Genomic DNA, 27,308 nt, shown 5'->3' with positions numbered 1-27,308 from the left:
TTCTTGCCTAGCATACTTGAAGCCCCCAGTTTGATTGCCACTATAGTAAAATAAATATATAGGAATATAAAAACAGTACAATAATACTATGTATAAAGAGGAAAGGTCAGAGAAAAGGAAACTTTTTATATTTTTACATCACTAATCAAACCTAGAAACAAGATATTTCATGGAATATTTTACAGACACAATCCTTGCTTTCAAATGACAACTGATAACAGAAGCTAAAATTCCACTGAAAATTCTACCAAAAACATTGCCAAAGTTCCCAATAATCTTCAGAAGATGAATTTTGAGATGTGTCCAGGCTATGAATTATAGGTTCAACAATCCATGTAGAAAACATTTGACCCAAAGTCGTGATACATAGAGTGATTACTAAAATGCTGAGTGTGCCTATTTCCTGTCATGCACCTGATATTTAGATATTCAAAGACAACTGGTATCTCTTTGTGCTATCTATGTGACAGCATGCTGTGATAACACCAGTTCTACAATGCTCTGGCATCTCTGCTGGTGGTAGGACACGTGGGTCTCAAATAGAGAGCAATCAGGATAGAGAGTCTGAAGCAAAACAACAAAAGAAAATATTCTGTGGTTGCCTATTAGGAAATACACGATGAGGTTGTGAATAATGGAGGGATCTCAAAGGTGCAATGTTTTGCTCATATCCTTCATCTGTGTTATCAGAAGGTGAGAAGAACTCAGCAGAATGTGGAAGAACCATTAGTTGTAAGCAAAAATGTAATTGTGCACTGTGCTCTTGACTATTCTTTCTCTTTCTAACTTTTATTATAGCATTTTTCAAAGCTTATTGTTGGATTTCACATGGATGGTTAAAATTTGTATCAACCTGACTCATGATTTTTTAAAGAATATACCTTTTAAAGAATTATTTATTTATTATATATATGTGTGTATACTGTCGATGTCTTCAGACACAGCAGAAGGGGGCATCAGATCTCTTCACAGATGGCTGTGAGCCACCATGTAGTTGATGAGAATTGAACTCAGGACTTCTGAAAGAGCAGGCAGTGCTCTTAACCACTGAAACAGATCTGCAGCTCCATACTCCATTAATTTTTATTTGGAATCATCCTAAATAATCTATGAACTGTGCTTTGTGTCATAAATCTAGCACTTAGGTGGTTGAAGTAGGCCAGCCTGGTCTATGGTAAGATCCTCCCTAATAATGATTTTCTGTTTAGAAAGAAAGAATTCTTTTTTAGAGTAAGTGAAAATAGCTATATTTCTTCACCATACTTTTCTGGTTGATTTATTAATTATATATTTCATGTGTCTCATTGTTTTATAGTTCGCAGTAAATGATGCGATGTTAACAAAATAGTGAAACTGCTTAATGAACATTTATCCAGAACTCTCAAATGAATATTGTAGCATCTATGGTGTTAGGAAGACCATTAGATCCAAACAAATAGTAATGGTAAACTTCACAGAAAATGATATCAGCATAGTGGTACTTTCTGACCACCAGTAGGTAGTTGTGAGAATATGGCCCAATTGCTGGAACTGCTGAAGAGGCCATCCTGACAGCCTATGTTTATGACTCCAAAGTGTTATGGATAGCCCACCATTTTCTCTGTTGTGAGGCATACATAAAAGGAAATCTGAAAGACACATAGAATTTGGGGCCTTTTACCAAAAATAATAAAAGTAACAATAAAGTCAACCACATTGCTACTGGTCAGTTATTAGATTCAAGGATTGAGAACAAACTTTACTCGAAAGTGTGTTTGGAAACCTAAGTGAATGGAAGTGTGTTAGAAATGGGTTGGGTTCCCAAGAAGGCATATGCAATGGAAGCTTGTCCCCAGAATCCGTCAGGGTCTATAATCCTCAGGTAGCAAAGATAAAGGGCAGAGAAAGAAAGCAAGAAAGGAAAACAGGCTAGAGATGCACCTTGTAAGATGTCTCCAGATTTACTAAGAAGCAATGAGGTGCTCCTCAGGACCTAGAGGTGGGTGGAGAATACACATGTCTTCATAACCTCTTGCCCACTCATAAGAAAAGCTTTGTCTCACTAAGTAGCAAGTCCCCAGCAAGGCCAGCTGTATGAGTTAAAAGAGTTGAGGAGAAGTCCTGGGACAGGCCGTAAGAGGCAGGAACCAGGTCTAGGCTGGGCATCTTTGAACCTCATCTGTGTGAGGCTTACTGGATCCCAGTGGAGAGGACAGCAGTTGGACATGGCGCCATAACATGTCCAAAAAAACACCTCTAAAAATACCCTGAAACCCAATAGGGTTGCATCATCACATGTGATGCTATCTTTAATTCCAGGAGCTGAAGAACAGAGAAGCTGCTAACTTAGCCGATGATCACAGGTGATAAAGTATAATAACCTGGTGACAGCATCACCATGAACACATACCTCAGATGATACAGGAAACACCAAACCTATACTTCCAACCAACCTCATCTGGAAACAAGCAACTCTTAAGCACCCTTTACTTGCCAAAGAGTGACCACAGGAACTGTAGAAGAGTGAGTGTGTCCTAACCATGACATCAAAGGTAAAACACAAACAAACCACCTGATCACAGCAGAGTGTTGTGATCATTTGGCATTGGATCATTCGTCATTTGTATCACCTGGGTAGTGAACTGTCCTATAATTTAGTATTGTTTTAATAACCTAATGGCACTTTGGTGATTACACTGAATAGGGATTATTCTTTTTTATTTCTCTAGGGCTTGCTTATCCTTTGTTTTGGTTTGCCCATCTCTTAACTTCCAGGGTGCTGTATACAGTACAGAATTCCACTTGTAATACCATTCTCTCCTTCTTTTATTTCCCTTTTGCTTTTGTTCCCTGCTCTGATAACATAACATTTTAAAGTTTTTCTTTATAAAAATGTTAATGCTGCTTAAGAAAGAAATTAGAGACAGTTCTTCTTTACCTGCCCACTCCTCTAGGCAGCAATTCCCCTGTCTGTCCACTGCTGTTCTAGTGCTTGCCAAATGTGGTAAGTGATAGTGAGGCTCATTTTAACCAGTACGTATTGACTTCCTGCCAATGATGAGCTTAGAGTTAAGCACATCACACTTCCTACCCTTCCCCACATCCTCTCAATATTTGACAGTTTCTGGTTAATCACTAATTTTAGTTCATGCTATTGCAATCGCATAAATATCAAGCTCCTTTGACTTGTTGTTTCAGGTGCATTAATGGGGGACTTTCCCTCACATTTGATTAGCTTCTATTTTTATATCTGCTACAGATTTTCTAAATTTCTTCAGTTTAACCTATCATAGACCAAATAATAATCTTTCAAAATGTTCAAAATTCCCAGGCCCTTGTTTTCTCTGACGTTAGTTGCTCAGAGACTTTGGATGCCCCTTTGCCATTCTTCTGTGTGGAAAAACAAAATAACAACAGTAACAAAAGAGCACAACCTCTGTTCTGCTGAAATGTGTATTTTGTCTCTTCCCAAGAAAATGTAAACTGGAGGTAAAAATTTAAATCCCTACAATTCTAAATATGTCCATATCCTGTCCATAACATATCTAATAATTTGGCTCTAACAGTAACACTGACATGCCAACATCCTTTACCATCCAAAGTGCTGTTGAAAATCCAACAATACGCTTCTGGTCTTTTCTCCTAATATCTGTCTTTTTCTTTAACCACTCCTTTCTGTTCTGAGGGAGCTAGCTCTATGTTCATTTATCTTGCAAGGCATCTGGTACCTGTTCATTATAAAGACCCTTGACTATGTCATGTTCTGGAAACTTTCTCTGAATCACTCCTCCTACTTCTTTGTGATAACATCCTTGCCAAAACTATTTTTAGTGTTTTCAAGCCTCTTGGTCAAAAATTTTAAACCATCTAATTTTATGACCACTATTTTTTTCCTTATCTCCCAGTGGACATTCTTCTTAAATTAACAATATTGCACAATAACTAAGACATAGGCTCTGGTGCCAGATCCTAGCTTCAAATTCCATTGCATGCCTCCAGGTAGGTGGAATAATGCTATGCTCCCTTCTACAAGAAAGAGTTCTTAGGCTGTTACTAGACTTCAGAGAAACTTTTGACTATGTATGGAACCACCAGATTACCATAACATTCAGTTGTTTGTTATGAACTGACAACCTTCTGACTTACTTTACCAAAAAAAAAAAATGGTGCAGTTGCTGGTCTGTCTGTGTACTGGACACTATGTGAAGATCTTTAGCCAGAGCAGCTAAAGAGCTGTGCTCTCTAAAGGGAAGAGGGAGTTGATCTAGGCAAGCTGCCAAGTCTCTTCTGTGGGTGCCACAGATGCCTGGGGAAGTGACTGCAGTAGGCTTGAGCAGCTTCCAGTGACAAGGGAGAGAATTTCTCTCCCCCAAAGTATTACAGCTCTATATGACAGATGCTCTCAGATGGTCTTTACTGAAATATGTTGTGAATGCTTTATTCCCTGTGGAGAGAGTCTTATATATATTTTGGGGAGTGGTGGGGTCTAAAGGTAGATGCTTTCTACTGTCTTGGTCTGAGATGTTAGGGATGACTTCTCTGCATGTGGAAGGGCTTTGGATGCTGCCCCTATGTGACTGATTATGATAGTCCTCTCCATGGGGTGTCATGGTCATGTGGTCAGGACAGGAACCTGGTCAGGAGTAGATGTAACTCCCACCATCCTCAGTTGTTGTCTAGTGACACAGTTTTACTTGCCCCATAAGCAGTCAAACACCACAAACTCATAAAGGAAAATGATACATGAGGAATCGAATCTGTAAAGCTTTATGAAGGCACCATGCAGACCATTCATACCATTTAGCTTGATCCCAATATCCTGCCACCCTCAGGTTTGTATGCACACAGGAATGGTCTGCCTAAGGATGTACTCATTCTTGCCAACCCCAAGAGCTTTGCTTTTTGACTTTTCTACCTCTTATATATTATCATTCATAGCCCTCAAGAACAATGAAAATCAAAGAAGTGCGTTGTTTTAAGCCATTTTGCATACACACTGTTATGCAGCCATAGATTACCTGTACTATCCCATCTCCACCTCCAGTCCTTAGCTTTGAAGAGATTGTCTTCTAAGGACCTATATCATCAGACTTTATGATCTTCCCTAAAACAGGAGGCTTGTATTCACCACATTCCTACTTCCCAGATTCACTCAGTACAGTTCTGATGACAATATGACCCATTGCAGTGTCCCATTAGAAATTGAGATAGTGGTCCCTGCAGATCAGAATGAAGCAAATCATCTAGTAATATCCTAGTCCTGCCCCAAGACAGCAAAGTGTTCTCCAGAGCTGTGGATGTAGCCTGATAATAAAAAAAATTGTCTAGCATGTGCAAGGACCTGAATTCAGTGAAATTACAGTTGGAAAGGGAGGAATGGAAAGAGAGAGAAAAAAGGAAGAAAGGAAGGGAGGGAGAAAGGGAAGGAGGAAGAAAAAGAGGAAAGAAAAAGAAAGAAAGGAAAAAACAAAAATCTGCCTCAGTAGTGCAAAACAAGTTTCTTCTTCTTCAAGTGGCCTTCTACATATACCCAGTGCATAAAATTAAACAAAACAAACAAACAAACAGATAAATAAAGGAATTTCCTGGATAAAGGGCAATGAACTCCAGCCTCTTAAGGACTTTTATGAGGATATACACTCCCCTTCACTAATACCTCATCTACAGTTTCTTTCTCATCATAATTACAGAGTCCAGTAATAATAATAGAAACAACCTGGCTTGAAATTCTGAAATATTTACTGTCTGACATGTTAAAAAAAAGTTTGCCGGCTCTCATTTAGATTAATATGTATGCACCAAATACAACTATAATGACATACTTCATCAAGAAAAGCAACGTAAAACAAGCCTACAGTTAAGTCACCATTGGATTCAGTCGCACTATCCACTGTTCTCTGAGAGTAAGAATCATCAGACCAGTTCTCTTGTTTTAGTTTGACTTGTTTGCCTTAACAGTCACATTTGACAATTAAATGAAAGTATGGTGGGAATCAACGTATGTATGTCTTTCTTGTCTGCAATAAGACACTAATATTTTCTGTTTTCCTTACAGGGAAAAGTAGTGGGTTGTTTTCTGCATTGTCTTTCAAATAGCCCCCTCCTAATCCTTTCTCTCCTAAATAATCTCTATACTGAAGCCAGTGTAGAAGACATCCATTATCACACTGCACTTGAAGGCTGGTGAAAATAAGGTAAGCTCAAAGTCAGGTTCAGTTTACAGTGGTATAAATTTCCATCAAACTATTTCTTCGCTCCCAAGAATGACAGCCCTGAGACTGATCAAATGATTTCCTACATCCTTTGGACACTTGGCATCCAGTCAGCTCTCAAATTTTGGTTGTATCCTTTTAATGTTAAGCTTTAATTAAAATACAAAATAATGGGCTTCATTATGAGACTATCATAGACATATAACATTACATCTTCCTTTTGCTGGTCTCAGCCCTCCCTTGTCCTTCATCTACCTAGTAATCCTGGTCTTGATACACACACACACACACACACACACACACACACACACACTCACACACTCACACACACACTCACACACACACACACACTCACACAGAGAGAGACAGAGACAGAGACAGAGTCACAGAGAGACACATGAGAGAGTATGTGTGTGTTAAATTAACATATTGTGTAAGAGAAAACATGCAATATTTTGTCTTTCCTTATTCCATAACCTTCTCTTGTTCTCCCCTTCCTCCTTCCTTTAAACCTGTTTCTTCCCTGTCATAGTTTCCAGACTACTATCATGTCCTATATGTGTATATATTTATATAGTATATATTATATTTGAATCTAGATTCTGCCTATGAGAGAAAACATGGGATTTTTTTGTTTACCTTAAACATGTTTTACTTAACATGATGCTCCATCCATTTTCCTGAAAAGAATAAAATGCCATTCTACTTTTTACCAGAGTAAAAAGTGGTTTCATTGTGCATAGAAACCAACTTTTTTTTAATCTGTTAAACTGTTGGAAACTGCAACTCGAGTCCCCTTCTATGTGTTTAATCTCTTTCAGAGTCCCCTAGATAGACATAGAACTTGACCAGACTGCTGTAGAGCTGCCTGTTTGCTTTCAGGGCCTCATGGAGTTGACTCCATCATTCATGAGTCCTTCTGACATCAGCACCCAAATGATGTCTTCCATTTCCTGAAATTTCTTGACCCTGAGTTACCATTCACAATCCATTTTTGTTCCATATCCTGTCATAAAATATTTGTGTATTATTTTTTGCCACCCAATCAATTCCTTCTCTTTGAGAGAACTTTTTATCATTTTATCAGCTGTAAAAGATAAAGTATGGGGACTGGAGAGATGGCTCAATGGTTAAGAGCACTGACTGCTCTTCCAGAGGTCCTGAGTTCAATTCCCAGCAACCACATGGTGACTCACAATCATCTGTAATGGAATACGATGCCCTCTGAAGGTGTGTCTGGAGATAGCAACAGTGTACTTATATAACTAAAAATAAATTTATAAAAAGAATAAAGTGTAAGAAAAAACATATTATCCCTATCTTAATTACCTCAAGGAGCTCCTGGTCTTTTCCATATCCATCTTATATGACCAGCATTGGACCAGACTTGTATGATCTCCATAACAATTCTTTTAAGTGGCCTACTTTAAGAGCAAGATGGATCAAACAGGTCCTGGATATCTGGGATGCCTAGTGATGTCACAACATTTGTGATGAGCCAGGAACACACCACACAGCCAGCCACAAGGTAATAGACAGAGAGTGCCCTTGCTTCTAGACCTTTTCCCTGAAGACATAACTTCACACTTACCATATTTTTTCTTTTATAACAAATTTCCTTCCTATGTTTAATGTTGTCTCCTTGTGCCACCTGAATCCCAGCAGGAAACAATTGGCATACTCAAATTGGGCAATTTGAGGAGAGTTTACAAGAAGATAGCAGGGAAATGGGGAAATATCTTACTTTGAGGTACTGGATTGAGTGGCTCAAAAGGTGTAAAGTTAGAAGGAGCTCTTTACACAAGAAATGTGACCTATAGAATTGAGTAATAAATTTTCCTTGTGTCTCTATCCACTTCCAGTTCCTCTGGTCATAGTGTTAGATTTCAGAATATGAATTGGGCCATGTCCATTAGAGGTTACAACTGCTGTATATTACAAAGTCTCATGCATACACTGGCAAGTCCAGGCTCGATCCATCCTCAAGCAGCAGAAAATAGAATGAGGATAGGCTTCATGGTCTTGTCTTACACTTTCATAGGTTTTGAGCTATAACCAGCCTTACCAATGTAAGGAAAGTAGATATTGACTCAGACAATAAGAATTTCCTTCATGCTATCACTATTTCCTGTTGTCACTACATCAGTTCCTGGGGATACACATAGCACCTCCTAATGTTGTGTGGTGTAATATCATCAAAAGCCCACCTTTCCTGGTACATGATCACACTCTGCATGGCCTTGGCAAGGTATGGTCGTTGGTCAGTGCCCTCTAGTGTTACCATCTTTTACTGCAGCTCTAGTGAAAGACAGTGAGAAGGAAAGAACTTGATCTGAGAAAGGTTGGAGTCTATTTGTTAGCATCTCTAATTGAGCTTCTGAATTGCTTTGTCTTCTTCATTTGAGACCCCCAGCTCACCTGACTCCAGCCTTTTTTGTCCATACATCAGTCTGTCTATTTGTCCTTTCTTCAGTCCCTTACCTCCCCAGTCAGGTCAGTTCCTGCAGCTGTGCTAGACATAACACTCATGTTTGTGCTTATACACACGTATTAAATCATGGGATTTTTTCCTTTGTTCCATTTCTTAGCCAGGTCCTGGGTCTCTACTCCCTATTAAAGTACTACTGATTGTTCTACTTGATCTCAGAGAGCTAGAGTTTGGACGCTAGGATTTGAATCAACAGAACTCACATGGTATAAAATTTACATGGATGCCTCACTGTCCCTTTAACTTCAACTGGAGACTGTTCTTCTCTAGATCTAAAAGAATATTTAGTTAGTCCTATAACTTTTTGTCATCACATTGAGGTGAAGAAGTCCCATGACTATCTGAAATCACAAAAGAATTTCAACTTTTGAGAAAGGCTCCAGGGTATGCAATTTTGTTTCCTTGAGACTTGGCTGAGAACATGGTAAGCACTAAGTAAATATCTGTTGAGCAAAAGAATAAATGATAAGTTAGCAAGCGAATATAAGGTCAATGACACCCTAAATATCCCTTACTAAACAATGGGGAGTATGTCTGGTCTGACTGCTGATGAGGGTGATGCATCTTTACCACTCTTCTCTCTCTTTCTTACCACAATCTTCTTTACAGAACTTCCCCGTCAGTCTCTCCTCCTCCTCCTCCTCCTCCTCCTCCTCCTCCTCCTCCTCCTCCTCCTCCTCTCTGATTATGTAACAAAGTCTGAGTCTGCTTGGGATATGAGGAGCCTAAAGATGTTCTCCCCCAATTCCTTCATTATCCAGTAGAGGACTTTGGGACTAAAAGAAGTGAAATAAGTTGTTCCAGGTCAGAGGGTAAATTTATAGCAGGAAACTTCTAATGTCATTAGGACTCCTAGACCTTAACATACAAATGGAAACATAGCATTTTATATTCTAGTGCAACTCTAAGACTTTATTTTTAATAAGAAATGTGTTTCCATGACTCAAAATCCAAAAGATACAAACACTTTTTCTGTTCTTCAGCCAACTATTTTTCTTAAAGCTAGCCACTGACAATGGTTTCCTATGTTTCCTATAGGAGAATGACATGTACACATGTGCATCTAAAAGTGTGTGTGTACACACATGGGGATGTGTGTATGTGTCCCAAAGTCTATATGTTAACAGCTTGGTCCCCAGAATGGGACTACTGAAAGGCAGATATTTAGGAAGTTGAGTTAGTGGAATATCTTTTAGTCAGTGAACGTTTGCTTCCTGGGACCCTGTTATTTTCTTAGATCATAATGTAAATGGTTTTCCCCAACACATGCTCTCCACTGTTACCAGAGGCCCAAAATTTAGACCTGTTGAGTCTTCTCGTGGAATTTTCAGATGTATAATCTCAAGTTTAATTTACCTCTTCTTTTTATAAATTACTGCAGATTTCACTGTAGCAATGCAAAGCTGACCAATATACTAATTTTTTCCAGACAGATTTCTTTTAGTGCTTCAACTCTTTCTTCATGCTGTCCCTTGGTCAGATTGTCCTTGGCATGTTTCTCACACCTGTTACCACATGCTAATCTCATCTTTCTTCCATTATTCACCCACTTCCTAATTTACCACCTTGGGTAGTTAAAGGGCCTCTAGACCATCTTCTATGTATGGCTATATCTTCTTAATGCGTAGGATTGAGTGTCTTATCTCCCTGAACTCTTCAATAGACATTTTTGCCTTCTTAATAAAGCTTGAGATCTTTTGATTGAAATTCATGACCCATCCTGATTTGTCCATTCTATATTTCTTTCCAAATATGGTGTTACCTTACCCTCTACCCATTGACTTGGGCAAATCCTTTCTCTTTTTTTTCAATAATTTATTTTTTTATCCACTTTACATCCTGACTACAGTCCCACTCTTTCCTTTCCTCCCATTCCCACTCTTACAAATTCTTTCTTCCATTGCCACTTCCCCTTCTCTCCAGAGAAGAGGAACCTCTTTGCATTGAATTCCTTTGTTCCTTTCTTTATCCGGTTTGACTGAGGTCTTACAAGGACAAGGTTCATGATTTTTTTTTCTTACAAGTTGCACGTTGGATTCCTCACTTAACCCAAGGCAGTGTTTTTATATCCCATTCCTGAAACTTAACAGGCAGGTGTTAGATGAGCAGCTGGTGGGCTTATGTCACATTGTCTACAACTTCTCTAGAAAATGACAAATTGTTGCCCTAACTTATCTTAAACAAATATGTATTCACCTCAGATAAGAACCAAATTATAAACCAAAGCAATGAGTCCACCATAGTTCAACTTAGCAAACCAATGAGTTTATTGATTGAAGGGATACTTAAAAGAGTGAGTTACCCTCAATAAACTGTCCCATCACAAAATTTCATCCTATCATGGATAATGACCTCAGGAAAACACAATCATGGAGTCACATTTTCAAGTAACTCTTCTATTCTTATATAGCTTTATCATCACCCAAGATCATGTGCAAGTTGGGGCAGGAGAGAGTAATGATTGGAATATAAGATGAGGTCACAGTTACCATGACCCTAGATTTCTTTCTACTATTGAGTATCAATAGCTCCAAAAGCATCATTACTAACTAACTTACCTCTACATTGTTCTATTCAAATAATTGTCATGGCCACTAGACCAAAGTAATCTCTACTTCAAAATAACTACAAGATGACCATGTTAAACCCAGAAGAAAAGTGCCATGTTACAAATACAAATTAAGTAAAAGCTTAGAAGCTACATCCCTAAGAAGCTATAATTAGGGGGAAGAAAAGGAATGAGAGAAAGGGACCTGAGCCATATCCACTCCATTTTTTCCTTATTCACCTTTGTGTCTTTCACAGCTTCTAGTTAATACATATATATTCAAGAGCACTCAACTGTATAAAACTTATAGACTGATAGAATTGTAAGTTCCTCCTATAGTAATGTTTCAGAGAGACTAGCATATCTTATCAGCTGATCATAATGGCATATAACCTTATTAGAAACAAGTCTAAAGGGTCCATATATTCCTCCCACAGTGCTTTAAATCCTAAGTTTCAATTATTGAGTCTCTGAAAGCATCACAGTTACAACATAGTTCTAAAAGTGTGATTTTGGGACAAGTATCATGGCCATCACTTTGATGTTGTTGATGCTCAAGTCTCATTTCAAATATAGATCATAAGCTTTGGGGTGGTACTATAAGTGCACAATTGAATTCAGAGAGCACCTCCTGTGATTTCTAGGGTCTAGAAATAATGTGCCAGAATAATGAACATATAGATGAAATTCATACAGGCAGTTTATTAAGAAAGATAAAAAGATGTTCCTGAGAATAGGAGACTAATGATCTGAAAAAAGACAGATACCCAAAAGCACTGTATCATATGAATTCTTATAGTGATAAGGGTTATGGTTTATTTGCATAGTGCCAACTTTTTCCTGTGTGATATCATAGACTTTTCTTGTACATGCTCTACGTTATATGAGAACAGGTGAAAAGGGGTTTCCAGTCTTATTTACTTTATTTGTTAATGTTGTCTATCTCCAAACTTCTACTCTCCTCCTATAATATGAGTCATCTGTGAATGTGTCAATACACCCTCCAGGTACTTATGATGTCAAGTCTAGGAAGAATTAATGACAGCACCACACCTGGACTTCTCAACACAGATGGTCCCAGCTTATTTTTCAACATAAAACTGGCATTTAGGAGGACAATATGTTCCTTCCAAGATGCTCTCAGTCACTAATAGGAAATGTGATTTCATTTGACTTTTAAGAAAAATTAAACATAATATAACATCCAGTCTCCTGCAAAAGCAATAGTCCATATACAAATAATAATTTTTTAAAAGAAGAAGAAAACCATTCATCAAGAAGTTAAAAAAACTACTTAGGAAATGAAGTAAATGCATTTGTGAAACATTTTACTGATGTCAAAAATGGCTAAAGTAGAAATGTATTTTTAAACCTTCCTACTTTTCCTGAATGGATTATTTAACATTTAAGTGAATCAAAGCATATGTAACTCTTTAGAGAATCAAGAAAAGCTGTCCTTTTCATGTCTGATGAATTATCAACTGGCCAGCACATGGCCTCCAGAAATGACCTTGGGGTACATGAAGATATATTTCAATCATTATGTGTATTTTCAGGTCTTTGAGAGCATCAGAAGTGCATGGAAAGTACAAATGACTGAACTAGAGGTCGTTATGATTGACTTAATGTGTTTGCCTCTAGTCCATAGAGTGAGGGGCAGTTTTCTCTGCCCAGCTAAAACACCACAGAGATTTCTTGCTCCCCAGTTGATGGGGAGACAGAGCTTGTTCTTTCCAGTTTCTCGCCAGGAAGGAATGAAATATATTTTCTCAGGTAGATTGCCACATTTCTGTGGAAAAAGAGCCGAAGGTGTTTCCGGAACCTCTCACCAACAAAGGCATAGATTATTGGATTGATACAGCAGTGGGTGTGGGTAATCACCTCAGTCACTTGCATGGCCAGGTCCAGGTGTATGCTCTGCTGACAGCTGGTCTCCAAAAATGTGCTGTGGAAAGCAGACAGAAGAAGAACCAGGTTGTATGGAGTCCAAAAAATAAAAAAGACTATCATGACAACAAAAATAAGCTGGATGGCCTTGTGTTTTTTTTTATTGGGGCATCTAAGCAGAGTTTTAATGATTCCTGAGTAGCAGATAACCATAATGAGGAGAGGAAGAGCTAAACCAAAAATGTTCATTCTTAGAGCATGGAAACGCTTCCAGCTGTCTTCTTCGCCCTCTGGATAGCGAGGACTGCAGGAAAGATCTCCAAAATTGTCTTGGGACTCATGGAAGATAAATTCAGGCAATGCTGCCAATACTGCAAGACCCCAAGTGATGATGCTGGTGATAGTAGCAAAAGTCACAGTTCGTGCTCGAAGGGCCAACACAGCATGAACGATAGCCAGGTACCTGTCGATTGTCAGCAGGATGATGAAAAAGATCTCGCTGTACAAGGCCAGGTAATAAAGCCCAGAGAGCATTTTACACATGCAGTGGCCAAAACCCCACTCATTCCACAGAACATAGTGAATCCAGAATGGGACAGTGAAGAGAAAGAGCAGGTCAGAAATTGCCAAGTTGAGTAGGTAGATATTAGTCATAATTTGCAGCTTCCTGTACTTTATGAGGATCAACACAACCATCATGTTGCCCAGGAGGCCGACGATGAACACCAGGGAATACAGTGGAGGCAGGAGCCATGACCCCAGCTCTCTGATGCTGACTTTTTCACAGGGTGGTGCCCACTCATATTCATAGGGTGTGGTCTCAAAGGTTTCAACAACAGTCTTGAGTTCCTCTTCGTTGGATGCCATTTTACTTGTCTCTATTATAGAAAAAACAAACAAAGAAACAATTAACCATGTGAAACATACCACTTGATTATTCATTAAGAGACCCAAGTTAGAATTTGTCTAGTACAAATTTCAAAAGATATATCTTAAATGCTCTGAGTAGGGGTCAGAAAATAACTCTATAGCTCTCAAAGTCATCATGATTCATAATAGAAAAGGAAACAGAAGTTCTGTAGGTGGTGGTAAAGCATGGGACTATTAATTTCTGACAGTATTTGAAGGAGGAAATTCAAAGTTTTGAACTGAAGAGCAAAAAGAATGATAATTATATGATCCATGCATGATATGTAATTATTATCACTAATGCATACTTTAAGGCATTTGGAAATTCTATTTTATATACGATGAGTTTCAAATCATAATTGTCATATAAATGTCTGGTACTAGTAATGATAACCACCTCTCTTAGGCCCTTTGACAAACATGCCCAAAATACTTAATGGGGACACTGATGCTTATTGTGACAGTAATTTATCTGAAATTCTCTAATAAGTAGGTTAAAGTTTAGTAGAGTTTTAATTTACATCTATATACAATCTGCTTGTCAGTAATTTAAATATAAACATTATGAATACAGCTATTGATTATTTATTGATTTATTGATTATTTATTGATTATTATTATTATTATTATTAAACTTTGAAATCAGTATAATTTTAAGCAGCATTTTCTTTTTTGACTCTTCTTTTCTCTGGCTCTTGGTGGTGCTAAGGTAAGCAATGATATCCCAAGAGCTTCTCTTTCATAAAAAAAGATGATGAGCTGGAGGGTATGAGAAGTAGATTTTCCAATCCTTAGTTTATTAGACCAGGAGCTGGAGGACCAGTGTCTGCTTTGCTACAGACTACTGACTCCAGCAGAGAAAGAAGAAAAGCAAACAAGGCAGAAATCTCATGAAGGGCAGTAAATTTATACTCTGCTTACTCAGAGAAGGGCCTACTTTCTCCTGGCTAAGAGGAAGGGACAAGTTTGAAGAAATGACTAGGTTGGGTTGGTCACCTAACTTACTCCTCTGAGGACGGTTTGAACAGACTTGTCTTTCAATGTCCCTCCTGATTGTTAGGTGCTCAATTATTTGGCCCCAGATTTACTGATAGCCTTTGAGTCTCCCATTGGCAGATAAGGACACTCATTAGGAAGGCATCTTCCTTCTTTGGGAGTTACCTGGGAGAGTCAAAAGGAAACTGCCATGAAAACACCTTGTTTTCTCATTTTTCCCTAGCCAGTTGTATCTGTGTTGGAAACCTCAAAGATGGGCTCTTTCAATTCAGAAGGAATAGTATCTGAACTAGTCAAGGTTTGAAGTTTCTCCAAATGCCAAGAACACACTGAGAAATTTCAGGGCTAACAGTTTACAGTCTTTTGAAAATGTTGCTTGAGTTGTTTAAAACCATAGTTTTGCCATATTCGTTTTAAAGAACATCTTGTTTTAGAGTAAAATATTATCTTATAAAATTAATTTATATATATATTTTTTTACTTTTCAATTGTTCTCATCAAAAATATATTCTTATGTACATTTTTAATTTTCTTCCTCGTTTATTGATTTTTCTCTGAACTGTATTCTTTTCCTAAATTTAAGTTTTGAAATAATGCTTTAAGAAATCTCCAAAATAAAGACAATCATTTTTTAATAAAAGGACATATTCACAAACTCTAAAAATTGCTTTTCAATCATAATCACATGTTTTTTGGTTTTTTTTGTTTTTGTTTGTTTGTTTGTTTTTAGGAAGCTAAAGAACATCATTTATTCTGGACTCCAATAGAATTCCAATTTCCCTTCATTCATCATCCATGGAATGAGGGCAAATCCTGTGCTGGCCGGGGCCTTGTGGTTCATGGCTCCTTGCTTGCCTGTGCCTTCCTCAGTCTCAAGGCAGGCGAGCTGGGTCAGAGGTAGAGATGGCATCTCTGGAGGGCACCAGAGGTAGGCAGACGCATGGACCCAGGGCAGAAGGAGCAAGAAGTAAAGGACACCGATCACTGTAGTGGGTGCTATTTGCTACTGGTCACGATCTGAGGTACTGTACTGCATAGCGAGCAGCATCGCCTTGGGCTGCCTCCCTGCTAGTGGCAGAACCACAGTGACCGGCTGGGTGGACAGCTCCACTAGGCACCGGCAGAGCCCACTCAGGCTCAGTTCATCAATATCCAGATAGCTGACATGGAAAGCCTGCTCTGCAGAGCTCACTGAGGACGCTGCAGCAGGCAGAGCCCAAAGACCCTAGAGAACCCACGGAGCAACTGCGAAGGGACAGGATCTTTTCTCCCACAGAATTCCGCAAGGAATCCCAGGTGCAGCCTGGCCCCCGGTTCCTCAGTCCATCCAGGCGGGAGCTCACACCAATGGAAAAATGGCTTGGCCTCGTGGCCATCCCCGCCGTCCAGAGGTACTGTGTGCACTCGAAGCAGCATCTTAGCTGCTGCGTTACACTTTGCCAGCTTTATGGAAGTGTCACTGCCAATCCCAATGAAACACTGCACCCGGCAGGTCATATTGAACTCTTTGTGGTGAGCAGACCCAGACTCCTGGGTCACCATATACTCTGGCAAAACGCCAGCCTTTTTGCACCACCAGTTCCTGCAGAGCACCAACAGGGTTGCACTCAGACTGCTGAGGAGAGTCAGGGGCCTGCATCTCCATGGGAGAGTTCCTGGTTAGTAAAGCAGATGGAACAGGGGCAGCAGCTTCTGCAGCAACAACAGGAGTTGTGAAGAGTCAGTGCAGCTGGTGTCCCCAACGGTGACCCAGAAGGTGAAATTAGGTTGATGGGCTTGGCCCTTAGTTTTGGGAAGGTCGTACACGGGCTTCTTTCCTATTCTGGTCCCATACTCCTGAAGAAGGGCTGATAGGGTCTCCCCCTGGTTGGCGGACAGCATTTGCTCTATGCTGGGGAGGGGCACAGACCAACATCACACTTCCTCTTTCGGCACCCACATGGCCATTCACTGTCACATTAGACCTAGCCACATTATAGGGTCCATGAATCCCCAGGCAGTACAGCATCCATAGACTGGGTTAAAAGTTATGGTCCAGGAGGGAAGCAAGGTCTGAAGGCAAGTGGAGAAGGTACTGTTCTTAGTTAAGGTGAGGGATCCAGTGCCATAGTGCTGGTTGAACGTCCATTTCCCCCTGACACAATGCAATTCAGGAACCCAGTGCCCACCAAATACACTGAACATAGGGGCATAAAGCCCAGGGCTCCAGTGCAGTCTGGGAATCAAGCCAACCCCAAACGAAAGCTGTACGGTTTCATTTTTTTTTTTAACGTGGAAGTGCTTATATTAAGGAGAATTTTAAATTGTTAGTAATTCCAACAATTAAAAAAATTCAGGAAGAAATCAATTTTAACTTGTGTGCTATATATCTTTAATTTAGCATCAATCATATTTATTAATATACCCAAATATATGTTCTTTTGGTAGAATTTATAATTCACATTTAGTTTATTTACTTTTAACAACTATTTTAGACTGCATGTATACAATGTCTACATATATCTACAACACATACAATTACATACAAAGTCTACAAAACATGCAGACTTTGCATACCAAATATAATCAGTATTTTAATGTATTTCCTTGACAAAGGAGAAATCTGAAAGTTGGTATATTTGATACATGGAAAATAATACACATTGTAAGTTAAACATTTAACAGATAAGTTTAATCCAGACTGGCTTATCACAGCCTTGGCAAAATACATACTAATTATTTTAAGACATCTTTATCTTACATACAAATTTGTCAAATGTGCTTATTTATTTAAGTCATTTGAATTAAAGGCTCATTTACCAATTCTAGTTTCTGTGCATGGCACTCACCTACAGCTGCCATGCAAGTAACACAAGTATAAGCCTAACATATATACACATGCGGATGAAAGTACATAATACATTTTTCTGTTTTACATATATTTACACATTATTATTGGATATGTGTGTGTAACTTCATGAGTTTATGTGTACCACGGGTGTACAAGAACCAAAGAAGGTCAAAAGAAGGGCATTAAGTCCCCTGGAATTAGAGTTACAGGTAGTTGCGACTTGCTACGTGTGTGCTAGGAGCCAAACCCAGGTCTTCTGTAAGGTCATGAAGCACTTTAAATACTGAGCTATATCTCTAGCCCCATAAAATATGGTTTTAAGAAGCTAGAAGATTTTAAAAGTGTTAATGAATTTATCATCTGTCATCAGACTGTTGATCTGATTATTTCCTCCAGAACTTTGAGCAATCTTTAATTTTAACTGTGCTCTTTTAAAGGTCTGAAAATAAGCTGAAACAAGGTATAAAATGTATTCACAATGCCAGTACACACTTAACCATGTTTTAAAATGCCTATTCTAAAATAACAATTAAAACATAGAATAGGAACTCTACAAACCACTTACCTAGTTAGTCATCAAATAGCATATGTAGTTCATGTTTGTATGGACTATACTTTTAAAAAGTAAGTTTACAATTTGTTTGCTTACTTATGTGGTTCTGGTGGCTGAATGCAAGGCATTTAGTGACAGGCAAATACCATGACACAAAGCTACATCCTCAGCCCTGTGCTAGCCTTCTAAAGAAGTGGCAACATAGTAGTTTCTTTACGCAGCATCTCTGTGCACACTTGCAGTACACTGTGCTATGATGTTATAAAGGTTGTGGCATCGCTGCAATATAGAAATTTTCATGTCCCTCATCATCCTGTGATACCATAGTTGTACATGCTGTCATCTCTGACTAAAATGTCAATGCCAGGCATGACTACATAGTGTAAAACATCCAATCCAAACAAAACCGTCTTCCTTTAAGTAAAGAGTAGCTCTGCCTTTCCTTTTCTTTTTTAAAACAAGATGTAAATCTTCCCTATGAAAGAATATTGTATAGTTGATGATTTTAATATTTTTATCCTCAAGAATGGGAAATTAAGGAAATCTACACAAATTATTGAGTCCTGTGATCATTTGAAAAGTGTGAACAATTATAGATAAATTTTGCTCCCATGCAGATAGATATTTGGGTCCATCTATAAACATGCCCTGTGTTATAGTAAAAATTAGAATAGATAGAAATATATGCAATGGTGAGTTTCCTCATTTTTCTGGAAATAAATGTAAAGGTAATGAATTTTTGTTCAATGTTGGGAATGAAATTTAGGGCCTAGAATATGATAAGCAAAGACTCTACCACTGAACTACATTCTTAGCCAAGGTTAGTAAATCTACTTTTTTTTTAAATTAAAATCCCAAGAAATAATAAAGGAAACAGGTTTGCACATGTGTCAGAAAAATAAGGTACATTTTGGGTAGGACAAAGGTAGTTTGAGAATGTACTTTTGTGGAGAAAACTAATCATCTTGTTGTCTTTGAGGTTATTTAAAGATTATTTCCAAATGAGAAGTAAAGAAGACAAAATTTATATGTACCTAAGTGGAGTTGAGGAGGAAATGAGAAAACAAGACAGGGACAAGAGGAGACAGGGATAGAGATCAGGTCTCCTAAAGTTGGATGATTTTAGGAAAGTTTATGCCTTAATATCAAAGTTATACTAATGCAAAAGTAGATTTTGGTCTTGTTTTTCTCTTTTTTTTTTCTGTCCTTTAAAACTATGTCTGTTCTCAAAAATTTTTTTAAAAGGGTTTCCATAGTTCTTATTTATTTTATCAACTTCATTAAAAAGTTAACAATAAATATCACACTAAAATTATACAGATCTACAGTCTATACATTTCAACAAACTTCTATGTAGTTAGACTATCTATTCTGAGTTTCTTCTTAAATTTCTTCTTCTTTGTTCTTTGGTCTCATGTTGATTTTCTCAAAGTCTTTGATTATTTAAGAAATTTAAATGATTCCTGCTATGAGACAAGTCCTTTTCATTTACATACCTTTGTAGATTTGTTTTGAAATTTCCACTTGTCATTTGAGTTACATGGATGGCTAAATATTGCTTCAGTGGCATCGACCCTATTCAGTCAAACATTCTAAATCTCAAAGTGTAGTCAGTTCTAAAACTCAAGACGTTGAGGAACTTGGCTTCACGAACCTGCCAAGGACTTTTGCAAACCTTCTTTCCTGAAGAGCAGAGTTGGTCATTGTCTTTCAATAGCAGGTGTTTTAAATGTAGCAGATAGCTTTAAATATGGGGCTGATATTATTTAGTTGAACAAGATGGTTATGAAAAATATATTTTCATAGGGAAAATATATGTGCTGGCAAAGTAATGTAATCAGCATGACCAAGCATGACCAGTACATTCAGCTTGCTAAGCCCAAGTTATTCTAGTAAGCATACCAAGAAACACACTGTGTGCCTCTACTAGGTGCTATGTACATTATAATTGACAACACACATGAAATTGTCTTCTGTTACTTACATTAAACACCCTGATCTCATGTGGTTTAAGAAGATTTGAAAAATAATTTGTAATAGTGTCAACATATTAGGTAGATCTTCATAATTATTCAATTATCATCTTATTGTTAAATGAAGTTGATCCTACTTTGCCCGTTTATAAATAATACAGCAACCAACATCTCTGTCTTTAAAACTCTTTTCCTTAAACTATATACCCCAAGACACTTTTTCAAACTCTAATAACATTTCCAAAACTCTTGATGCATTCTGTCAATTTGCTTCCAGGAAATGTATAACAATAAAGTCTTAGCACTGTAGGTGATGTGCCAGCTTTAGAAAGCATCCCAAACATGGAAAAGAACTAAAACAAAACAAAAAAAGTTTACTGGGCCAGTGAGGTGAATATAGAGTTGTCTTACTGTTGTTATTACTATTCTGTTGAGGGGTTTTTGAGGGATTTTTAAATTGTAATTCTTAGTCACCATATTCTCTCTTCTGTGTGTTGGCTGTGCTCTTTACTTAATTTATTCTGCTGAGCATATTTGCTTCTTTCTTGTTGAGTCATAGAGTACTCGTGTTTCTAATTCCAGGAGAAATTACTCAGTGACCGATTTCAGTGTAATCATTACCATCTTTTGAAAGGAGTAAGAGGATCCTCCAGCCCAGTGGTTCTCACCCTTTCTATTGCTGCAACCCTTTAAAACTGCTCCTCATGTTGTGGTGACTCCCCAAACATAAAATTATTTCATTGCTACTTCATAACTGTGATTTTGCTCCTTTTATTAATTGTGGTATAAATATCTAATATCCCGGATAGCTGATATGCCACCACCAAAGGGGTTGTGATCCACAGATTGAGAACAGGTTGGGGCTAGAGCACTTGTAACTGAAGACTACCACCCTCTCTCAAAGCACTCACCAAAACCAGATAACTTCTAACCCCAGCCAAAGTAGGGTTTTAAAAAAAATGCTAAATGGAGGGTTTTTTTTGTTTTGTTTTGTTTTTTTTGTCTCTACCCTTTAACAGAGATATATCTACCAAAGGCAAGCCACCCAGCCTAATCCAGACAGAGACACCATGGCAATAGTTAATCAATCCATCTGATAGTCTGACTTACAGTTGATTTCTGACATAAACATTAATTATACATTGAAACACACCATTACTTAGTATACACACAAATACATGAATATATTTTTCATGCTAATATACATACACAATAGCCTACATTTTTATGATGATCTTAAAAGTTAGTATCAAACACTACTAATGTTACACTTTTGGAATACTATTCTTCATGGTTTATGATTTATAAGAAGTACAGGCTGGCAACAGATAATGTATCTTGAATAGTTAAAAAGTTCATGTTCAGAATAATACAACTGGCAGCTGTGTCATAGTATAGATGTGAGAATGGAAGGATAGGAATGAGGAAAACAAGAAGAAAATGGAAATATATTACAAAATCTTTTCTAAGTCTACCTTATGTTACCTTTAAATTACTATACACCACTTCCTTCTTGGAATCAAGAGAGATTCTAGAAGGTATTTCTTCTACCTACATTGACTAATATACGCATTTTTCCTTTCCTAGAATTCTGAAAGCCTACATGGAAATATCTTCTAAGAAACATCTGTTGAATTTCAATATGTTATTGTCCAAAAGAGAATAAAAAAAGAAACGATACCTGATGATTTTTGCTAAGTCCTTTATGAGTCCAGTAGTAACTTAGGTCTCACTGCTAATGAAACAGAGATAACATTTGATCACATACACCAGTCAGGTAGTAAACAACAGAGCTTCCTGTTTTAAACAGGCTAGCTTCTCAGGTTTTGCAAGTTTTCAGAGAGATACCAACATGTTACAGTTCTTCCGTTTTGTTATTTACTACACATACTCAGCTTTCAGTTGAGTTATCTATGGATGGATATTGCTGACACTCAGCAACTATCTTGCAGGCTCTTCACCCATTTGGCACTGTTAATTTTTTTATGTGAGGTACGGGTAACAACTTCCCAATAATCCTTGACTCATGGGCAGACTGTGGAAGAACAATGTGGGAATTTCCTCTTAAGGAAAGGATGAGACAGCAAATTTGCTGGGAGCAACTGAAGATTATGAGGGCAAGTACATCAGTAAAGGTTTTGACAATACAGAAAGACATTAGTTTGCATTTCTGCAGTGGCTCCATAGCTGCTTGATCGCAGGGTAATCACTGAGCCAGCCTTGCTGGACACCTAGTTTTCTCCTATATAATTGTAACAGATATTTATTTCCTAAAGCTGTCATGAAGTCAATTAAGATAAACCTGGGAAGTTGCAATATAAAGTGCAGATCTCAACCAGTAGGTTGAATTCCACTGTGACATAGCATCCCAAGGCTAGGAATGTATCTTGCCTGTGTACTGATATCCTCAGGGACCTAGTGTGATAATGGATACTAAACTCATTCACCTAATGTTGATGTGAATAGTACCAAATACATGTATAATCTCTTATACTAACTGGACAGGTCAATGAATTTACAAAGTTCTTATTAGATATTCAGAAAGGGAGGGGACAAGAAAGTGAATAGAGAGGAAGAAAGAGGATAGAAATAAGGGAACTTAATTCTTACCATATGGGATCTATTGAGTTGTTGGGTGTTTTAGATTTTTTTTTTTATCCCTGTGATAAAATACCCAATGGTAACTTTTAAAAAGATGAAGGATTTCGCCTATATTATAGTGGAGAAGGCATAGTAGAATTTATCTTTCCAATCAGGAAACAGAGCTTAAAGTGGAGCTAGAGAGAAATATGACCTTCCAGATCCATCCCAGCAATCCATTGGTTCCACCTAGTCCCAAAGGGCTCTGCAACCTCCCAAAACAGCACCAAAATAGCACCACTAGCTAGAGAACAAGTGTTCAAATAAATGAGCCTGTGAGGGATTCAGATTCAAACTGTGACTTTGGGGATCAACATCTAATAAAGTGCCAAGAGTACATAAGTAGTGTTAATAATAGCTAACCAGACACTTAACTATTTGTGATAGTTTCTTCTAACATAAACTTGCCAAAAATTAGAATCACTGAGTAGGCAGCTTTAGTTGAAAAAAGTGTTCTGACTTCCTTAATTGATGTGGGAAGACTAACCCCATGTGTGGGCCAAAACTTCAGGGTTGCAACTCAGTTATTTTAAAAGAACATGGCAGTAGGAAGATTATTTGCCTTTGTTCTCCCTTTTTCTGCTGTTGCTACAGCTGATATCACAACCAGTTTTCTCAGCCTTCCATGACATGGGCTAAGAGCCAGTGGCTCTCCAGGAACCTTCCAGCTTTTCAGATTGAGACCAATGGACTGGGCAGCTAACAGATTGATGGCCTCTCCAGCATTCAGGCAAACACTTGAACTACTCTAACTGGTGTGGATTCCTTCGTTGATATCAAAATCAGCATTCCAAGGCTTCCATTGTCAACTAAAGACTAGTGGCTCTCCAGGACCTGCTTAAAGCTTCCTGGACTAAGAAGCTACAAGGTTCAAAGCACTCTCAGTTGTGAGACAACTGTTACTATTCTAATGTAAGCTGATTTAACCTGCTCTGGAGAACCCTGACTAATAAGTTTTAATCTGTTATTTGATATTTTAGGGTGTTGGTCTGGTGCTGCTATGTATTCAAAGGCTAAACACTGACCCCCCGCCAAGATCTGGTTGCCCCTGACAAGGAGATTCTAATGTACACCAAATAATGCTAAGTAAACTTTTCCCCCAAGTTAATAAAGATGTCTACAGCTTGGGCTTAGCAGAAGAGAGAGGATAGAGCAAAGGTTTGCTGGGGCTTAGGATCTCAAGCAGGGACCATGAGGAGAGGTGAGCAGAAGGAAGAAGGAGTCACCATATGGTAGGATGAACCATATGTGGTAGCATATGTGGCCATGAGAGCTGATCTGATGAAGCAGGAGCAGTGTAAATGAAACAGATGCAAAAGGGAAGCGGACAAGATAGCTTAAAGGGCTGATATCTACCCAACTGTAGTGTTATAAGGCTTGTTATAAACCTAAAAGATCTGTATCTTTTAATTGGAAACTAAATGGTCTGAAGTGGGGGTAGAAACCCATAATATATATTTGAAGGCAACAAGGGGGTATAGCAGACCACCAGAATAAATGTACCCATGTTGGGCACATTTCGGTGCCCAGTGTAGCACACCACATGTCAAAGGAATTATAAATTCTAACTAACTGGTATAAAAGACATATAGCCCAGGTATTTTTTCAAACTGTAATCCTAGATTGGGCAGATTTTGGAGCTATTCTAACTTAACATCCCAGCCATAGATACCTAGTTATCTGCTGGTTCTCCTGGCCATATGTTCAGGGTCTATCTCCTCTCACGGACGCTTCTTACTTTCTCTGTCCCTTCTCTTTTCCTCTCTACCTGTGACTCCCAGCTGGGTAACTGAAAACCTGCTTACCTCTATCTACTGTCCAATCATAGGCTTTAGGATTTATTAACCAATCAGGGGTAACATGGGGGGTAAGATTTCCATAGCATCAGTTAGTATGGGTGAGGCTCTCCAAGTTGGGGGCAACCAGATCTTAGAGGCCAGTATTTAGTAATTGAATACATAATAACACCAAACCATACCATGTTCACACTGGCTAAACACCTTTTCCCTTTGTGACAATTTCAATGTAAAACAATTTTAATCTCAAAGGGACTTGGATATAATTTATTATGCAGGCAAATATGAGTGATCATGGTCTGGGATCATGGGTTCAGGTCATCATAAACAACACGTTCCAGTGAATAACTGATGTAATGAGGTTTTTATAGTTACAGAACAAAGTTAAGTCATAAATAGAAGCACTTTTGAAATATATTGGTGAGAATGTCTTGAGTTTTTAACACGGATATGTCTTTTTTCTGGGAACTTCAGTTTATAACAGTAAAAGTTCAGAATTTATCAATGGATGACTGGACTCAGAATCCATCGTGTGTGTGTGTGTGTGTGTGTGTGTGTGTGTGTATGTGCGTGTGTGTGTATGTGTGTTTTTGTGTGTGTGTATGTGCGTGTGTGTGTATGTGTGTATGTTGCATGCACGTTTGTGTATACATATGAAGGTTAGTGATTAATGTTGTGTGCCTTTTTCAATTGCTCTCTGCCTTATTTTTTTCTAACAGGGATTTTTGCTGAACCTGAAATTCACAGGCTTGGCTAGACTAACTGGCCAGTGAGCTCTAGGGATCTGTCTCCCCAGTGCTGAGATTACAGGTATTTTGATACCATGCCTGTTTTTTGGTTGGTAGGTTTTGGTTTTGATTTTGATTTTTTTATGTGGGTGCTGAAGTTCCAAATTCAGATCTTCACAGTTTCATGACAAGTGCTTTGCCAGATGAGCCATCTCCTCAGCCTTTCAGTCTCTCTTCTTTGTCACTCAAAAAATGGTATGAGCTTTGAACTATGAAATCTCTGTGTGCCTTAGATCTCTGTGTTAAAATGACACATGTGGGTTCTCTGCACCCAAATCCCGTGGGAGGGAGAGCTAAACCTTCAGAGAGGCAGACAAGCCTGGGAAACCAGAAGTGACTGCTCCTTGCACACACATCTCGGACGCCAGAGGAAAAAGCCAAAGACCATCTGGAACCCTGGTGCACTGAAGTTCCCGGAAGGGGCGGCACAGGTCTTCCTGGTGGCTGCCGCTGCAGAGAGCCCGTGGGGAGCACCCCACGAGCGAACCTGAGCCTCGGGACCACAGGTAAGACCAAATTTTCTGCTGCAAGAAAGCTGCCTGGTGAGCTTGGGACACAGGAAAGCAGAATTTCTCTAGGACCGGGCACGTTCTGTGTTTACCGGAAGTCCCACACCCGCGGATCCCGGCCCACAGCAGCTCTCTGCTCCCAGACCCGGTGAGAGAGAGACCCAACCGCCTGGTCAGGTGGGCACTCCTGAGGCTGCAGAGCAGAAGAGACCACCAACTCTGCTCACCCCTGCCCACATCCCTGGCCCAAGAGGAAACTGTATAAGGCCTCTGGGCTCCCGTGGGGGAGGGCCCAGGAGCGGCAGGACCCCTGTCCCTGAGACACCGCCGGAACCTGAAAGAAACAGACCGGATAAACAGTTCTCTGCACCCAAATCCCGTGGGAGGGAGAGCTAAACCTTCAGAGAGGCAGACAAGCCTGGGAAACCAGAAGTGACTGCTCCCTGCACACACATCTCGGACGCCAGAGGAAAAAGCCAAAGACCATCTGGAACCCTGGTGCACTGAAGCTCCCGGAAGGGGCGGCACAGGTCTTCCTGGTTGCTGCCGCTGCAGAGAGCCCGTGGGGAGCACCCCACGAGCGAACCTGAGCTTCGGGACCACAGGTAAGACCAAATTTTCTGCTGCAAGAAAGCTGCCTGGTGAGCTTGGGACACAGGAAAGCAGAATTTCTCTAGGACCGGGCACGTTCTGTGTTTACCGGAAGTCCCACACCCGCGGATCCCGGCCCGCAGCAGCTCTCTGCTCCCAGACCCGGTGAGAGAGAGACCCAACCGCCTGGTCAGGTGGGCACTCCTGAGGCTGCAGAGCGGAAGAGACCACCAACTCTGCTCACCCCTGCCCACATCCCTGGCCCAAGAGGAAACTGTATAAGGCCTCTGGGCTCCCGTGGGGAAGGGCCCAGGAGCGGCAGGACCCCTGTGCCTGAGACACCGCCGGAACCTGAAAGAAACAGACCGGATAAACAGTTCTCTGCACCCAAATCCCGTGGGAGGGAGAGCTAAACCTTCAGAGAGGCAGACAAGCCTGGGAAACCAGAAGTGACTGCTCCCTGCACACACATCTCGGACGCCAGAGGAAAAAGCCAAAGACCATCTGGAACCCTGGTGCACTGAAGCTCCCGGAAGGGGCGGCACAGGTCTTCCTGGTTGCTGCCACTGCAGAGAGCCCGTGGGCAGCACCCCACGAGCGAACCTGAGC

General features: G+C 39.4%; 1 protein-coding gene and 1 pseudogene across 5 annotated transcripts in view; both read right to left on the bottom strand.

Moving 5' to 3' along the window:
- Window positions 1–10,922: 10,922 nt before the first annotated feature.
- Window positions 10,923–27,308, bottom strand: part of Ccr3 (C-C motif chemokine receptor 3) — a 107,069-nt gene continuing 90,683 nt past the window's right edge. For 2 of the 4 annotated variants that reach the window (XM_087560167.1, XM_087560165.1), the window contains 2 exons: window positions 22,057–22,110; window positions 10,923–13,992 (listed from right to left, as the gene is read on the bottom strand). In XM_087560167.1, the coding sequence (XP_087416293.1) occupies window positions 12,902–13,981 (1,080 nt within the window). In that variant the 5' untranslated portion in view covers window positions 13,982–13,992; window positions 22,057–22,110 and the 3' untranslated portion in view covers window positions 10,923–12,901. 4 annotated transcript variants of the gene reach the window in all.
- Tarbp2-ps1 (Tarbp2 subunit of RISC loading complex, pseudogene 1) lies at window positions 15,948–17,266 on the bottom strand (annotated as a pseudogene). Its single transcript, XR_015628176.1, has one exon. The product of XR_015628176.1 is annotated as a Tarbp2 subunit of RISC loading complex, pseudogene 1 (transcript).

This window comes from Rattus norvegicus, chromosome 8 (genome assembly GCF_021556685.1).
Source record: "Rattus norvegicus strain SHRSP/BbbUtx chromosome 8, alternate assembly SHRSP_T2T, whole genome shotgun sequence".
Lineage (NCBI taxonomy): Eukaryota > Metazoa > Chordata > Mammalia > Rodentia > Muridae > Rattus > Rattus norvegicus.
This window is presented reverse-complemented; position numbering and strand designations above follow the sequence as displayed.